Here is a 19,487-nt window from a genome sequence, read left to right as displayed (position 1 = left end):
AAATTATAGTTTTAATTTTTTGAATATTCCTTAATTATTCAATTGATAGACTACAAGCTTAAATAGATTATATATAATATAATAAGATTATAACAGCATGCCTTATTGAAACAAATCACACACAAGTAACAATTGATTTCTCAAGAGCCAAAGCTAAAGACAAACTAAAAGAATCATATAAAATATAAGAATACTACAATACAACACTACAAACACCACATATTAAAACTTGCAAAATATTGACTTCTTGACAATCAAACAAAAACTAATGATTCATATAATAAACTACAATATATTTAAATATTTTGACATTAAACACCACCACATAAACAAGTTGTAATTTCTCAAATACCCAACTTGTATAATACAACATATCAAATTTTCTTGATATACATTTAACATTCAAGTGAAATTTACACTTAACAACATACAAGTTGTAAAATATGTCTAAAATATGAACTCGTTATTTAGAATCACAGCTCACTAATCATATCCACATTTACATGTGACAAGACATAACGCACAACATTTATTCGTGAGCATAACATTCAGAAGTTGCAGACATATCAGAGCTCTTCAAAGCTGATATCTCTGTCAAATTCATTATCACAAGTTGAAGAGGTAGATTGACGATGAGAATGGCATGTCCATCTACAATTCCAATTACACAAGCTGTTAAAAGTAGTCAATCTACTTGACTGCAACGATATAATCTTAGCTGTGGATGGTGCTTTGGAAAGCACAATGGCAAAACCATCATTCATGTATTCTGTGTCTTCAGGAAACAACTGCCACAGCAAACTCCCTGCCCCTGCTCCCCCACTTCTTATGGAATTTAATACGCTATCATAAACAGTCTGCATAAACGTGTCTCTATAACTGATGTTATATCCTCCATATCTCTCTGATACTCCAAACTCAGCAAAAAGAACAGGCATCTGTAGAGTCTTTTCTGCATCTTCAATATGAGCTTGTGTCCAGCTCTTCACAAATGGCAAGTGTTTTGGAATAATGTATTGATCAATCCTATATAATACCCAATACAATCATCATGTGGGATTCATATAAACAAACTCATTGCAAAAAAATGTTTGCTGAATTTACTATAATGACAAGAAAACAATAACAAAAGTTGTAATAGTTATGTACCAGCCCACTGTGTAGATATGAACAGATGCAAAATCAATGCCAACAGCCTTGTGATTTCTGATGAAGTCTGTACCCTCATCTTGAGTGGTACTGTATGGATTGAATTGCAGTCTATCTGGAGCTGAAAGCCCATAAAACCCTTCCATTCCTATCTCTAACATATGTTTTGAATCCACCGATTTTACATATGCTGCCATTTCTTCTATCCATGCCTGAAATGGGTATTGTCAATTTCATTGAATTCTTTCATTCTTTTGTCTACTTAAATCTATATATTTAGTAGAGTGCAATTAAAGGATTCTTACCTGCAATGTGTTTCCAGATGGGTCAGACTGGCACCGGGGTTCGTTCATGAGTTCCCATGCAAAGATGGTGGGATCATCCTTGTATGTCACGTTTGTCACTGTATTCACCCTGTTTAACACAGCCTGCAAAACAAGAGGGAGGAAGAGAGGAATTACTGTTGGAGAAGTTTTTTTAATGGTAGTATTGTATATCACTAATAAATATTTGGGATCTATACAAGTTTTAATATTAGAAGTCAACTAGAGAAGTAGAGAAGTCAATTACAAGAGTCACAATTCAGAATTTTGTTTAAACCTCCTTATAAAATATTAACTTAGACAATGAAAATGGAACATTTTAAGACATTAAACTCAACTTTTTACACAAAACTCTTACTTTCCAAATCTAGATATCACAAAATTTAAACATTTACAATGTAACTAAATTGAATCATACTTTTATCACAAAAATAAATTCATTTAAGATCAATAAATTAACTCAAAAACTACAGAATCTAATCTCCTACTTATCAACCTTAATATGGGCTTTGAAGTAGGTCTTGAGAGTTGGATTCGAGAAAAAATCATCATTAGATTTGAGAGTTAAACCAGCCTCCTTCCCCCACTTCACATATTGTGCTTTCCCTCCGGAGACTTCCCAGTTGTTCGACAGGCTCAAAATCAGCCTAATTTTATTCTTCTTGGCTTCACTTACAACAAAGTCCAGAGCCTGCATCAGCAAAATTCATGAGTGAAAAGTCACTAGAAACAATAAGAGAGTGTTAAGAAAAGAATGAATATTACTTACCTTGAAGACGTCCTCATCATAAACACCGGGGGATTTCTGAAGAGCTCTCCAACCTCCATCATTGAAAGCCCAAGTGCGTCCCACAGTGAGACCAACAGAAGAAGCCTCTTCCATCAGAGTTGAAACCTTGGCCTTTGTCGATAGATCCACTGCAAACAACATCAACCAATATGTGTTGAACCCATTCACATAAAATGGGGACCCATCCAAAACAAACTGGGTGCCTCTTGTTTCTACCATACTCCACTTCTCATCTTCCGAAGCTCTTGATAATTTCAATGTGAGTATACCAATGAAAATTAAACACTGATTAAACTTCATTTTTGTGAATAACTATTTCTTTTAGATGATTTGTGTAGTTGTAATAATTATAGACCCTTCTTATAAGGAAGGGCTTTAGTATAGATATTGCTCAGGCTTTTCTTGGAAGTGAAACTCTGGGGCCATTAAGGTGGATTAATATTTATGTTTTCTTTGAAGTCAAGCTCATTCTTTGTGAAAACAACCTTGAACCCTAAATTACACTTTGAAATTTATAATATTATTGTTTGTGTAAATGAGCATGAGCTATTCTTACAAGCTATCCTTAGAATGTAACTCAACAAGCAAAGTTTTGTTTGATGTAGACAACTAGTTTTCATCAATCAAGATTGCTCAAATTTTAGCATCTAGTAAAAAGGTATATATGTTAAATTAAATTGCCAAAAAACATACAAGTTTCATGTGGGCATTGGTGACAGGCATCCCTTGAAAACTTAAATTGATATGAGGGGTAAAACCACTTCAGATTACTTGATGTAAAGGCTTCTACCTAATTAGGTCTATAGATATGTGTTTCGCTTAGTTGCATTTCTTTGAAAATTGTAATTGTCAAATCTTATCTTCTACTTAATGAAATACCAACTTTTAGAAATGTTCTGTATAAAGATTGGTTTTGTCTGTATGCAATGTGTGGTCCCTTTGTTGTGGGTACGCACATATATTTTATGTTTTTTTTAATAGTCTGGAACAATTTCAACTTTATTATTATGTATATACAATATGAATTTCCCAGCCAGGTGATGGTCATTTTATGATTTTAACATTTCTATTTAAATCGCTAATATGGAAGGTGATAATTCTGGACGAAGTGGACCACTCCTGGAAATTGCAGCCTGCGGCCCGTTTTTAACAGCTGTTTAGACCGTAAAGCAGGATTTTCACTTGTGTTTTTTTTTAGAATACCATGAGTAATTTATACTAGAATTTATTGTTGCAGAGTGTGATTTATCATTTAATGATATCATCCTTATTCTCTGCATCAAATTTGTTATTGACTGTATTTTTTCGTAGACTATTTTTTGTTTAAAGGAAATAGTCGTTAACAAATGTATATATCTTAACATTGTTTTAGGCTACATTATAGTTTGTCTATTCAAAAGTCTGTTTGGATGCTGGAATAAGAATATGGGAATAGGAATATGTATTCTGGAATTGTTAGTCTAAATAAAAAATAAGAATACGTATTCCTATTCTTGTTTGGTTCAGTCAGAATTTGATGGGAATTCACAGACGCAAAAAAATTTATGTTTTTAAAAATAAATAAAACAGGAATAGGAATACGTATTCCGTATTCCATTTGAGTGGAATTGCAAATGCTCATTTTTAAGCCAAAATTGGAATATGTATTCCTATTGACAATTCCGATTTGGTGCACCCAAACGGAGAATTTGAAATTAAGAATTTACATATGCCTATTCCACTCATATCCTGCTGCCACACGGACCCAACTTTTAGACTTTGGTGGTGTTCATTCTAAATAAAGGGGGCTGACCTCAGGTTACAACGTGCTGAAAATCAGCACAATGTTGATAATTATAAATGTAATTGTTGTTTATTAGTGTATGTTAAAAAAGATTTTAATTTTGTATCCTACAAAATGTAATTAAGGAAATTATCTTTAATTCATTTAAGAAATAAAATTATATTGAATCAAATTAAAATATGTATATATTTGTGTATAATGTTTTCTATCAACATCATCATTTGACATCTACTTTATGCTTGTTCAGTCTTTTTTTTAATCCATGGCTTGTTTAGGGCATGAGAAAGTGTTGAACTTCAACCCTCATATAGCTTGTCTCATGATACTTCTTGATCATAGCCCCATTTTTCTTGCATTGGATAAATACTAGAAATAAACTTATTGCAAACACCAAAGATCATGTTTTAATCTAGAAAAGATATTGAGAATAGTAGTATTTAGGAAAATCACATGTTTTAGAAGCAATTATCATATAGTAATTTTATTCCATTCCAAACAACTAGATTTTAAATGAATTTATCATCTTAGCTCTCTAACTACTAATCTAATTTAGATCGAGTCCATATTAGTCCTATATCACATGTTCAATTGATTGAAGCTTATATCTAATGATTTGCGTAACCTTAATTAAGTCTTTTTTCAATTAGCATATTCCTTCAATCGTATTTTCTACTACATTAGCCAACTAATTTATCTCATTGTTAAACTTGGCTCCAAATTTTAGGTTTTATTTAAAATTAATTTATTGATCATGTATCTTTCAAATAATTGTTTTATTACCTTGCATTTTATAAGTCATAAGTTATAGAGCTATCCTTGAGAATTGAAATTTCTCATTTATTTAATATTCACATTTATATACTATTCTATAATTTTAAGTTTCTAACATAATTGCTCATTTTTTTAATCTTAGTACTTCACTTAAGGTGTGGCCCTTCTTCACTTGATTCTATTAGATTTAAACCTTTCATGTGCATTTATTCATCTTGCTTATAGTTTTTGTTTTTATCTATATGTATCTTACAACTCCATGTTGTCTATTTCATCTTGATTTATCATATTGTGTAGACATCTTATTCTTCATATCAAACTTGTAATATTTTCCATTTTAATACTCGATGCTATGTTTTTAACAACATAAAGACAAAAAAATTGTATCCTACTTCTAAACCTACGAGTGATATGATTTTACACATTTCTTTGATGCACATAATGTTGATTTGTTTAATGATGAAATTGTTGGAATTATATGGTTTTTATTGTCTAGTTGTAAGTGATGGGAAAACATTATGGTTCAAAGGTTTTTATGTGGTCGAGAGGATTTTTGCTAAAGACATGTTTAGGTATGATTATTTGAAACAAAGGAATTATTCTAAACAAAGTAAGATATGTGTTGATCATGATTATGCTATAAAATAATAGAATGTTTCAGCAATAGAGATATATAATTGCAAATGACAATTATTTAGTTTTTTTTTTTGGAAGGTTTTCACTTCAAAAATAAAGATTAAAGATGTACATGTGTGATTTGTATTGTATTCAAGTATTATTCTTAGTTGTGGTGTTTCCTAGTAGTTTGAAATAATTCTTGGTGATCCAAAAATAGTGTTATCAAATGAAATAATTATGATCAGTATGTGTTTTACCAAAAATATTTTGTGATGGATTTTGGTGTGGTGATTGGATGTGATGACATCTTGCATAGATTTTGGATCTCACTATGGTGTGTGGAGGTTCATATATGGCTAGCAACGAATTTAGTTTTTAGGGTAGTGTGATGCTATAAGGTTCGAGATAATTGTGGAATTTGTTCCAACTATTTTGGATCTTGTTTTGGACAATGTGCAATGTGCTTGTGGACCCTCTCTCTCTTGGAGTGGATCATGTTCATGTTTTTGGTTTGGGAATTGCATTTAATGTTCATCTCTTTATCCAAATGGGTTTATCTTACATGGTACCTATGTTTTGGTCTAGATTCTCTTATATATCGACTTTATTATGATTTTTTGATGACATGGCCAATGTGTGATTTGATTTTAATTCTATTTCAATATGCATGATCGTGATATAATTTCAATGACCTATATTAGATATATAAGTATATTGTGTACTTTGGAAAATTGTAAGAGTCTAATGAGTGAGTTAGTGAAGATCTACATGTAGATATTTAGAAGAAAGGGGTTTAATTTATGAGGTTTCTATTTTGTGGCTATAACAGAGAAGTAAAGATATTTATAATGTATTATTGAGGCTAACAAAGTTGTGTAGGATAGATGCATTATCAAGAGAATTTATCTTTATCTATTTGAAGACTTGAATGTACCCTATCCCTGGGATGGTGTTTCATGGGCGTGTAAGCTCTTTTTTGTAACTTACTATGTTGGTAGTGAGCATCTATTTGTCTTTATTGAGAAATTAGCTCCTATTTTAGTTTGATACACTATATTAGCAATAATCCTTTAATTGAAAGTCCAAAGTAGTGATCTCCTACTATCTTTGTAATTAGATCATATATTCAATTAATTATCTTTTTGAGAAAGTAATCATAGTGGGTTTCCCCTATTTGGGTTTTCTACTTATAAAAATATTGGTTTTGATGTGTTGATGGTTTAGCTCTTTAAATTTTAACATGTTATGTGGTGAACATTTGAGATAGTTGATTACTTAGGTGAGATTTTGGTATCAATGTTGATCTAGCCCCCCTCCTACCCAACATGAATAGTGTGTGTTAAAAAATTGGTATCAGAGTTGGTCCTCTTAAATAAGATTAATTTTTTGAGGAAAATATATTCCATGACACAAAATTTATAGTAAATCATACTCCAGTATACTATGGTACAAACTTTCCTTGTTGGAAAGATAAGATGGAAGCGTATTTGAAAAAAAAAATAGAATGGTATTTGGGGGGTTATTTAAATTGGTTTCAATCCACCTGCTAGAAGTGCTTTGACTACTAATGAAGAAAAAGAAAAATAAGCTAATGTGAAAGTAAAAGCAATACTTTTAGCTCATTTTATTTCAAATATAATTGGAAATGTTAAATTTATAAAAGGAGGTAAAGAGATATGGGATAATTTGGCTTTGGGTGATAAAGGAGATTCAAAGGTCCCAAAAATATCAAGACAATAAACCTAAAATAGAAGTGTGACTTCTTCATAAATGCTAAAGATGGGAGTATTGAAAGCTACATATATAATCACAAATGTTATTCATGGAATCATAGTTTCTAGTAGACATCTAAAGACAAAGATGATAATATCATTTAACCCTACCAAAAGATTTCATACCCATGTATAATAAGAGAAATCAATGATCTAATCCAATATTCAATTAATCAACTTATTGGTACTCTTTCTTCATTTAAGACTATCAAATTTGGAAGGGAAAAGAGAGAGAGACTATATTTAAAATTGTTGAAGAATTTGAACTAGAGAGAAGCAAGATTTTGAAAGTAGTTGGAGCATTTCTTTCAAGAATATTTAGGTAGGGCACTAGAAAATAGAAAGGTAAGTTACTTATTAAGTACTTGAATTGTGAGAGAGTAGGACATCTTTCTAATGATTTCAAGAATAAGGAATATTATAGAGAATTGGAAGACAATGATAATAAATACAATAAAAAAAAAGGTAATTTTAGGAAAAGAACAAATTTCAAAGGCAAGAGTATAAAGAGTTTATGTTCTATGGAGGAAATGTTAGCATGAATGCTAATGATATTCCTATGGGGGAGTATATTATCATTTTTGGAGATGTGATTCAGTAGTTATGTGTTGTATTCATGATAGTCTTTGTCATTGATGTCAACATACTTGTTATTTTGTGAAGACTGGTAGAGTTATAGAGGAAGAAGTGTTTGGTGGATTTCATGGATTGAAGATCAACTTATGCACACTTGAGAGTATGTTTTAAAATATGTCTACATGCTACAATTAAGAATTTGTGTGGGAATATGAAGCCTCGATAGAGTTATGAGGATTTCATTGAAGGGATCTTTCAGACAACATTTCTAGAAAGTAGGTATTGTTGTTTTGATTTTATCTCATCACAAGGATGGAATTTTCTTAAGGAAAATGTGAGAGAGGAATAATACATGTCAGAGATGCCTTGGTTTAGAGGGCATAATTGGAAGATTATCATGTGGATAGTTATGAAGACTGTGAGCTGATATTTCTTGTAATTTTGAAAAGATGTAAAATTATGATGAAACATGTACTGTAACATCTTAAGGATGTCCTCTACTATTACTATAAATTGGGAAAACCTCAAGTCCAACTCAATACTTATTCTTTAGGACTTGATATAAAGGAAAGGTTATTTCATTGTGGTAGAGTGTGGCTTTTTTAATCAGGTAGGTCATTTGTTGTTGTGCAAACTTGTAAGTGAGATCCATTAAGGATAGTTATTGTATGAGTGAACCTGAATGTCAATACCTTTTGATCAAAATATATTTATGGTGTGGTGGATGCACGGTGGGCTTAAAAGGAACTAATTTGGCAAGATAAGTTTCTAATTGGATAGTTGTTACTTCGTATTTGTATTATTCAATGAGAATACTATTGAAGCTATTTGGATAGTGGGTTTAATTTCCCTCTTTTCAACTCCTAATAGGGTTGGCACAACTCCTAACAAGTTGCATAACTTAGCATCACATATCTCACATTCATTGACATTCTCTAATCTATACTACAAAACATAATACATCCACATGATGCTAAGTGATGCTACAAGTTTACATATTGGTTGTTCTATCATGGATATTGGGATTTATGAGTTTAATGATTATGTTACCATGTAATTTGATTATATATGCCTCATTTAGTGGACTACTAGTATTTTGCATGAGTGCACGCAGATAGTATAACCATGGACATATGGGTAATCTTGCTAGGTGAATTGTTGTTCTATCCTTGCGAAGCCAAGGTTGACTCTAAGGAGGGACATATCCTAATTCTAATTGTAATTGTATTTTTGTTTGTGAAAATTGTGTTGGTGTGAATTATGTAATTTGTTGAATGTAATTGTGAATATCCATGTCGGCATGCCTAGTATTTGTAAAAGTGATGTATTTAATGTGGTATCAATTAACACATTATTGTGATGTGACAAGTCAAGTGAGCTAGGTAGGTGGTAGAGTGACCCTTGAGTAACCATGTAGGTGTCCTAGGTAAGATTTCTTGTTTAGAGAACCAAGATGATTGGCCCATCACCCAATTTCATAGGTAAACTCTTGGTAACTTTTGGAGGGTGATAAGTGACTCTAAGGTGTAGCTTAGGCTTAAAATTATTATTCCATGGGTATACTATGGGTTAAGGGGTACTTCTAGACCATTTGAGCTTCCCAAATTCCAATTATGACCTTTCAAAAATGCCTTAGAAGAGAGTGATGAATCTTGGGGCTAGAAATGGGGTTATTACCAAAACCAAGAAAATCTAACTTCTTGACGAGTGGTAGGGAGCCTTCCTAGAGGGATTTTGGAGAAAATGGTAGGCTAATGTTCATTCTCAAATTTTGGAGATCACTAGTAGAATTAGTATAATCTAGACATCTTTAGAATTTGGCTAAGGGTGGAGAAAGTTTGAGGGAAGAAAGGAAACTCGGGTAGGAGAGAGGGAGCTCAAACCAGCCTTATGCAAATTTGGAGATAGGGTTGGTACCCGTCTCTTGTGGATCTGTGTTATATTAAATATTGGTCATGATGAGTTTCATTTTTTGGAGTAGTGCATAAATTTTATGTCTTACAAATGTGATTTGTGATGTATTTTGGTTTGTGTAAGTATCTATGTGTTAATGTGAGATTCTTGAATTTTTCTTTGATCTTGCTATTGTGTATTGGAATTTTCAAGGTAAGCCTCACCCTTGGGAGGGAAGAGAACCTTATTGGGTTAAGGGTGTATGGTGAATGCATTTGGGTGGAGAGTGTATCCTTGTGAAGGAGAGGGATGTCATATAGATGTTATGGGTTCCATATGCAAGATTTTTTTGTGGGCCATAAGGGATTTTTCTTGGGGGCCATAAGGGTTGTGAATGAAAGACTTGTGAAGGCATGTGAAAAGTGTATGTGTAGCCTTGTGAAGGCATGTGTTGTTGTTTGAAATGTGGATTCTCCCCATGTGTTCATTTCCACCTTCACCTTTGAAATGGATAAATAGTGATCCTATGTGCGAGCCTTGGTTGCAAGTATTATGTTGTAATGTGACAATATGAAAATTCTATTGTGCATTTGGTATGTAAGAATGGTCGAAACTTTGTGTATTTTTCCCACCTATCTAAGGTTATCCCAGCTTGAGGGTGGCCTTGAAAATTCCTATGGTTGGGAGGTGAGCTTCCATGGATATATGTGTATTTTTGTTGTAGGATCTTATGGCGTTCTTGGAGCTTGGGTGTAGAGATTTTTGTTGTTATTTTTATTTTTGTGTAATGAAATTCAATCATTGTATATGTAATGTATTTGGGGAGTCTCCCACTTAAGTTTACTCTCACCTAGTGCCTTGATGACAAAGATTTGGAGTAATCAGTTGTTTATTGATATAAAACAAATTTTAAATGGTTATGTTATCTTCATTCATTTAAATGCATAACTGGTTGGGAATGTTATTGATAAATGTAGTAGGCAATTAGCTATTGTATTTGGGTTCATGTTAGGAAAAGTATATAACCTATTTTTAATAGTAATCAAAGAAAAGATCTCTATTTTCTAAAATAAATATAAAGTGTAGTGGTGAAACAAATATGCTAATGTATTTTGCTAGGAATAAAAGTGCTTACTATTTAATTTCATTTCTTAATGTTGTTGTGTCTACTTTATAAAAGGAGTTATAAGAAATTTGATATTTCTATTAAAATGTATGGCATAGAGGAAAGAAAAGTTAGTAATTGGACTTTAAAAATGAAATTATTATTAATTCCACTTTGTTATTTTACTAAAACCTATAAGTATTATTTAGTATATACAAAGTCGAAGTAAACATTACACTTAGTAGATGTTAAGTACATAACAAAACAAAAAAAATTTAGAGTTCCTTCAAATCTATCCTTGGTTTTTATAAAATGAGAGATAAAATAAAATATAGATTACCTCTATATTCTTGATCCACAACAAGTAACACATAGTCCAACTTCAATTTTGTTTTATTATACCTAGGGATATGATAGAGAGATTATCATAGAACATTCTTGATGAGATGTATTATAACATAGGGATAATATTTGATGTAATTGTTTAATATTGGGGAAAATATTAAATGTCCAATATTAAGTGTGGGTCAATAGGGATCTGGTAGCACATGGTTTATGTAATACTACTTGCTGGTTTTTGGGGAGCTTGCTACTATATAAGAAACCATAAGGGTTGTTGTAGAAGCAAGAAAAAAAGGTCAAAAAAGGAAAGCCAAGAAAGAAAAGGCGAGACAAGTTAGCCAAGGGGGCATTTGTGAAGGTTGGAACCATGACATGGGATGTGTGGATTCATGCTTGTTCACATGGATTGCTTGGTTGTGGCAATGGCTTTGAAGGCTTCTATGGTTGTATTGCAATGGTATTTTGTTGAATAATACATGGTGATGGATTCTTTTGGAGGTTGGACTTTTTCTCTCAGTGAGGGTTTCCTAGGGTATATCTTGTGTCACATTTTTGTGGATATGTTGTCTATTATCTTACATGTGGATTTTAAGTACTAATTTATTTCAAAATTATTATGGGCTATGTGGAAGTGGCAATATTTTTTATTGCAAGTTTCATTTACATCCTCATAAAATTATGCAAAAAAGGAGCAAAGCAATGTAAGGTCACAAATAAAGATTGTCCCATTAGAGTACTCTAGCCAATTTTATTGACAACAAAATTATAAAAGTTAAAATAATTTTGTTTACCTTCAACATTTTAAGAAAAAAAAAAATTGGCACTCATGACAATTTAAAGTACCCGATAAAATGATAGGAAAATGGATTTTTATAAAAATCAAGAATTATTTTTAGGCATAGAAACATTAGAAATGCACAGTAGATTAAAACAATTCATAAAAATGATTAGTCAAAATAGAAAAAGAAATAACATCCATCTAAGGAAAATCACTCTAGCTACATTTAAACCAAATATCATTTCATATCAGGCTAAATATATAATTGCCTTATTCTTGATTATTTTGTTCAAATAATAAAGTTGGTCGAAATATAAGAAGGCATTTGATTATCTATAGATTCATAAGAAGTGTTTATATATACAACTAGCCTCTACACTAATTTAGACATGAGGGTGGACAAATTAAACAAGACCATATTCAATTAGATCAAACCCACACATTAAAGTAGACCTAGCTAAAATAAATTAAATCCATGCTACCAACTAAGTTAAGGCATGATATAACTATTTTGGGGGAAATGGGAGACACTTTAAATAGGGTTGTAGATCTCCTGATTCTAGGCCACTAAGCCATTCAAATATGTGTGAAAGGGAAAGAGGGGAATTTATAAATATGATTTCCCTTATGATCCAAATTAGATTAGCTAGAACCCATAGGAAGAATTGTGCTAATACTAAATTTGAATTATAAAGAGAGATGCAATACAAGGAAATGTACTCTTTGGCCCTAGGTTAAGGAATTAATCATAAATTAAAATATAAATAATAAAGGAAATGCTTACATGTAGTAGAGTTGAATAATACCAAGTGAAAGATACAATTATCTTCATAGATGTAGTTGACTTTGATATGTGATCAAGTGTTGATCTCATTTTGGTTTTGACAAGGCAGTGAAAAAATACTTCAATCGTTACTTAATAGAACTCAGTATGTGTTGAGTAAGTAGTGTATGCCAAGCAATATACATAGTGTTGAACACCAATATGTGTCGAGCAAATGGTATGTGTCGAGTCACTCAAGTGTTAAGCAAGTCATATGTGTTGAGTGATTTAGATGTCGAGTCATTTAGGAGCCAAGTTAGAACATTAAGGATATAGTAAATGCTAAACATCAGAACTTTCAAGTGTTGAGTAAACAGTTTTTGGCATAGTTGTTTGTAATGACACAAACTCCTATGTAAATTATTTTTCGGTCGATTGAAGTATTTTTTTAAAATTCTAGAAGATATATATACAAAGGTATATTGAGAATCCCCATGTAGTGCATGCAACTAATTAGAAAAAGGGATGTATTAAGTGGCAAAAAGGATGAATCACAATCATTGATTCCTACCTAAACCTAGCTCACCTATGTCTTCTTCTTAAAAAGGGAAAACCCTAAAGAGTTTGTGTGTGTGTATGAGAGAAGAAGAATGAATGCTAAGTGCAAAGAGAGAGCATTCATGTTGACTATGGAATCTATGGTAGAGATATGAATTGTAGAATTAGTTAGAGAGAATAGAGCAAAGAAGTTAAAGGGAAAAGGAGGCATATCTAATAAGGAGGATCAAGGATATACTTGGAAAGAGAAGATCTGATATCTAGTAGTCGAGTGCTAACCAAAGGATCATGGTGCTAAATCATTTTAATAGGTGATGCAGAGAAAATCTTCTAACAGTGTAGTCTTAATAGGATTGTGTAAATCTCTTAATCGAGTTCTTTTTTTTTGCAAGTTTAAGTCCTCTAACAAGGCACATTTTTAGCAAGGTGTTGAAATCCTTTAATAGGGTACAATTTAACAGTCTTTGTAAGCCTTTAACAGGGTAGACCTTTCATAGGGTAGATCCTAGTTTATGATCAAACAAGTGTAACCTTAATTGGATACACTTTATAACTGCACTAGTAGAGATTTGTGGGTGTCATCCCCACCCCTATTTTACCCTCTCATTGGAGGTTTTTTGGGTAACCAACTTATTATGTTGTGTGTTATTTGTTTCATGCTATGGATGAACATGTGTAGTTATCTATTTTAGTTTACATGCTAAATTTTGAGATGGATGGGTGGTGAATGTTTTATGGTTAAATTTTTTGAAGTACTGATTCACCCACTATGCCACACACCCCCCCCCCCCCAACTCTTAGAGTTTACTTTCCCAATAATTGGTATCAGGGCCTTGTTCTCTAGAAAGGAAAGCTTTGTAGCTTTGAGGAAAGATCTTGAAGATGGAAGTCTACAAGTTGGGAAAAACTATTGAGAAGCAGAAGATTGAAATCTAGCTTGCCCTACACCAACTCATGGAAGCAAGAGATGAACTACAATGTTCATTGAGGAGAAGGAAAGAAATAGCTATTGAGAAAATTGACACTCATTACCAAGAGGAAGACACTACTGGATTGTTTTAGAATGGAAACTCAAGTGAGTTTGATGTCACAATTGAAGATCTAATGGAAAAGAATGGTGCCTTAACTGAAGAGGTCATAAATCTTAAGATAGAACAAGAAGTCCAATCATTTTTTCTATGTGAGGTGACTGAGCAGAAAAAGAAAGTTAAGGAAGACAAAGTCATGATTGAAGATGACAAAAGAACACTGACTAATAGACTGGATGATATCTCCTAGATCTAACAATGATACTACTGGATTAGGATACACTAGTACTGAGGAAGGAGAATAATCTAAAAGTGATGAACAAAGAAAAAAAGGTAAGAACTACAAATCCACTTGTCATAATTGCACAAAGTTAGGTCACACAACAAATGTTTGTAGGAGCAACAATGCAAATGAGAACCCTAAGCAAAAATTCAAGGGTTATTGTCATAAGTGCAACAAGAAAGGACATCAAGCACATGAATGTAGAACAAAGGCCTTAAGCACACAAAGATTTGAAGGATTACCATAATTGTCAGAAGTATGGACATAAAGCATATGAATGCAGATGTAATTCCAATTGGAAAACAAATAAGCAAATAAAGGTACAACAAAATGGAAAATCCTACAATTGGGATTACAACACAAGGTATAGTTGCCACTATTGTCAAGAGTATGGACATGTTCCTAATAATTGCATTAGAACACATTTTAGAGGCAACTACAATAGACAATTGAGTGTGACTAAACGCTTTAGCTATTTGAAGACTGGTCATATCAGTAGAAACTATCAAACTTGGTTACCAACATTGAGCAATGGAAACAATAAAGGAAAAGAAAAGGCCAATGTTGAGAAGGTAAAAGTGTAGAAGAACAATACATTGAAGAGGAAGGAATATTACAACACATCAAGTTCAGATGAGGTAACTTCATCCAATGAATTAGGTGATCACATCACCCCAAACTAGGCAATCAAAAGGTATGTGTGGGACTGATATTTACATTAATTCCAAGAATCTAAGTTTTGAAAAGATAATATATGCATGAATTAAGATGCAATGTATTAGTTAGAACCTAGAAGAAATCTTTAGTTTTGTTAGTTTTCATGTTGTTGCCAAGCATGGAAAGTTTCATCGTTATTATCAAGTGATGAAATTATGTTAGTAGTAGTCAAGCTTGTTGTGGTTGTTGAGCATAGTGGAAATCATGTATAAGTCAAGTGAGTGGGAAATCCTATGATAGTCAAGCTTACAACTATATAAGCATTAAGCATTTATTGTCAAATATCAAGGGTTATATTATCAATTTTTGACTCATTTGCATTCGTCAGAGATTGAAGAGAGCATGAAGAGCATAAGGAAAACTGAGGAGAAAGATTTAAGTGTTTGCAAACTGGATTCAGCTGCTAGTTAGTATCATTCATCAAATTCAAAAGGTATTTCACTAGTGTCGAGTTTTGTTGTTTGAATTTTTGTGAACCCTAACTACATAAAATGGCATTTGGCTCTTCTGCAAATGTTAGGAAGGAAGGATAAGAAGTTTGTAATGTACAATTAATTAGTAATGAAGTTAGAAAAACACCCTTCTAAGATATTCCTAAGATAGCATATAAGGGAGACCCATCTTGTGCATTATCGATGATACCACTAAAAGTTTTAATGATACAAGATGTCAAATGTTGCTACACTAAAAGATAGGAGATGTAGGAGACATGGAAATAAGATATATAAATATATATATATATATAGTAAATTATGTGATAATGGAGTTTTGAGGGAAGAGTACAAGATTGTTAAATGGAAAGGGTTAGTTAAATCATGCCCTACATTTTTCTCAAGTTTTTAAGAATGATTGGATACACATTGTTTTGAACCATATTCATAACAATTTCATTTGGTTGGAAATGGACCCATTAAGATCACCAAAAGGATCATCCATCAAATGATAGGTTATCCAACCCTAGACATACCTAAAACTATGCAGAGTGATGCAAAGGAGGTAATTGAGAGAAATACAGGTGTTTTATGGAATAAGAGAGGAATGTCCATAGACACTTTTTCAGATCCCCTAATTGACTTTGCAGTGAGAGTTATTGTTCACAAGTTCTTTCAATCAAGAAGATTAAACAATGTATCTTGCATGGCTATGGATTTGGGATACAAGATAGTGAAGAAAGACACCCTAAAATAATAGGGCTAGCCCGGCCTAGCCTATTATTATAGTTTAGTTGATCCCCCCATACCCATAAAATTATAGGCTAGGCCATACCCATAAAATTTTAGGCCAACCCTAAATAGATCCCTACAATTCTCCCTTGCCAAGTTACAACTTCAACAGTTATCAGAAAACTTGGAAGCCATAAGAAATACAAAGAATGGCACTACTTATCTGCATATTCTTCTATGTGCAAAATACTTTTCCAACATTTTCTCAAATAGTGTGGAAGACCAACAAGCCAGTGATATTACAGATTGTAGAACTAATTGAGTAGCTTAGAAACAATTTTGAAATAGTAGTGACAAGCTACTTTGAGGACTTCAAGAAGTCTATGAAATAGAGGCTAAGGATTCTTGTATCACTAGTTGAATAATACTACAATGATGTTTTCTTTCTAGTTAATGCAAATTACATATATGTGTAGGCACCATACCTAGGCTCAGATGGTTGAAGCCCTTGCCTTATGAAGTCAATGTAGATGAGGCATCTGCAACTATTATAGCTTTACTGGCAAAGGAAGTTGATAAGAGTGCCACCTCATTTAGAAACTATGAGAAAGACAAATCAAGAATCATTGTCGATTTGAAGATAGCCACTATATAAGAAAGAAAAACAAGCTTGTGAAGAATCTTAAGGAGATATTTGATGAATGGGGAGAGGAAGAAGAAGAAGATGATGATGATGATGAAAATGAAGAAGAAGAACATCAAGATGAAGCCCCATTGGCACTCACTCAAGGCCAAGGAGAAGATCAAAAATAGAATATTGAAGGTGTCAAGGAAGAAGAAGTCAAGGAAGCACCTTAGCCAGTTAAAAAGAAGAAGAGGAAAGCAAAGGAGCCTATAGTGGAGAAACCCAAGAAGAAGCTTGTGAAAATTTCACAATAGAAGCTTGCAGTACTTGCTACTAGGTCTAGCACAAGGGTAGCTACCAAGCAAGTAAAGGAGAAAGATAAACCAAAAGGAAAGAGGATTATTGCCTCAACAGAGCTAAGCCAACCTACATAGAAGACATATGCACAAGGAAAATACACTCTAGTAGCTAAGTCAAATGAGGGGAGCACAAAATTAGATGACATCAGTCAATTTAATGTGGTAAGCCACAATCTCTCATTAGATATAGACAACTTGAGTGAAAACATTAAGAATAATGTAGATTTGTCTAGTTTCGCACATGTTTTTTTGTATAGGTTAGGAAAGATTCATCTGAATAAGGTGGAAAAACTATATATGAAATGATGGCTACATTTAAGACCACACCTATAGAGATTTCCAACTCACTACCAAAGATTCTTTATGACCGAGTTGAGCAGAAGTGGCAGTATAGTTTAACAATAGAAAGATAGATTAGGGAGACTACACTTGCCAAAGTAATGTCTACTTTGAATAAGGTAATGATGACAAAAGAAATGAACAAATTCAATGGAAGATTTTCCCCCAAATATAGAGCTTTTAACATTTTGCAAAATAACATTGAAGGGGTTGTCAAATAGAGCACCTAGATATGGAAAATCATCTATGGGTTGACAATAGAAAGGCCAAGTGATCAAGTTCCTAAGGAAGTTGGAGATAAGAAAGATGAAAAAGGTCAAGAAGTCAAAGTCAAGGATGGTCATGTGGGAGGTACTGAAACAATATCAACAATAGAGGCCACAACTAATGAGAAGTAGTAGGATGATCAAAATGTACTAGAGGTACAAGTACTGAGTGCCAATTCCCCACATGTAGACCAAGTGAGTCACCAAGTCTCAATAAAAATTAAGGATATTCTTGACAACTCTACTTAGAACATCAATCCCTTGATAGATGAAAACATGAAGATACTTTTGGTTTACTTCACTACTACAACTAAATTATGTAGCCATCCTATATTGGTGAGAGTAGATAAGATTGAGAAGGAAGAATTGGCATTTGTAGGGGAGAAATCACAAGAAACATCCAAAGTGCCCCCTTAATCTACTAAAGACAAAGAACAAGAAAGTGTCACAACTGATACACAAATTGCATTGCCCATTTTGGTATATTAGGTAAAAGATGTTGTGACACTAAATATTAGTACATTAGTTCCAAATCCTTCAATACAAGTAATTTAACTATTGAGAAGGATAGGACAGAAGTCCACATAGGCCAGGAAGCCAACCCTGCATCTATCTCACAATTGTAAGGTGAAGATGAAAATGAAGAGAAGGAGAAGGGTAGGATTGAAGAGTCAATTTTTACTACTAAGATAAGGAACAAATTTCTATACAGACCTTGGTTACCCTGCGAGTTTCTGTATGACCTCCTACTAGTCAAACTCTTCACCGACTGAGTACAGATGCTACACCCATACAAATATCAAGGCCTAGTCCTAGTACATCTAAGTATGATGAAGGTACATCTTATGGAGATGTAAACTTAGATGAGGTGATTGAACTACCCAAGTTTGATCTTACAACAATCACCATAGAACAAATAAGAATTCTAAAAGAAGTTCTTGAAAGGAAGAAAAAACAAGAGTTTCTTAGATGAGAGCATAAGAAAAAGCAAGTACTTCATGACATCAAAGAGATATTTCTTGAAGCATTCAGTCTACCAGAGCTGAGTGAGGAAAACCAATCATTGAGAAACTAGTCAACATAGTTGATAAGATCAGGGATGAAGACCTAGATTACAATGATAAACTTCTAGAATGGTTTGAAAAGTTTCACTCTAAAGTTCTTGAAAATATTTCAAGTTCTATTGCACTAAGATAGGTTGACTTAGCAACCAAAATGGAGGATGTGAAAAAGGTGCTAGAGAATATATTTTCTCTATACACAAGGCTTTTTGATGTGAATTTATTCATATAAGAAGTACGGAGGGATATTGATCAGCTACAAAGAGATCTGTAGTCCATAGGTACAATATTGAAACTATCTCCTAGTCAAAGCTAGACTCATTTTCAGAGACTACTATCTACTCAAGGTAGGCTAGTTGTACTAAAAACACAAGATGTAAACATAAGGGCTAGCTTGATTAGTATACAGTCCATGTTGACTCCAC

The 19,487-nt window shown here is 32.8% G+C and overlaps 1 protein-coding gene across 1 annotated transcript; it reads right to left on the bottom strand.

Moving 5' to 3' along the window:
• Positions 1 to 340: 340 nt before the first annotated feature.
• On the bottom strand, positions 341 to 2,651 carry LOC149543380 (mannan endo-1,4-beta-mannosidase 6-like). The gene is made up of 5 exons (XM_089796283.1): positions 2,242 to 2,651; positions 1,969 to 2,163; positions 1,455 to 1,577; positions 1,150 to 1,361; positions 341 to 1,026 (listed from the first exon to the last, which is right to left on the bottom strand). Exons 1-5 carry the CDS (start codon positions 2,560 to 2,562, stop codon positions 567 to 569), a joined length of 1,311 nt encoding a protein of 436 aa, XP_089652409.1. The 5' UTR covers positions 2,563 to 2,651; the 3' UTR covers positions 341 to 566.
• Between the last annotated feature and the right edge of the window lie 16,836 nt (positions 2,652 to 19,487).

This window comes from Cupressus sempervirens, chromosome 8, assembly GCF_028749045.1.
Source record: "Cupressus sempervirens isolate cs-2001-9-10 chromosome 8, ASM2874904v1, whole genome shotgun sequence".
Taxonomy (NCBI): Eukaryota; Viridiplantae; Streptophyta; class Pinopsida; order Cupressales; family Cupressaceae; genus Cupressus; species Cupressus sempervirens.
The sequence above is the reverse complement of the archived record's forward strand: the minus strand, read 5'-3'. Positions and strand labels throughout refer to the sequence as shown.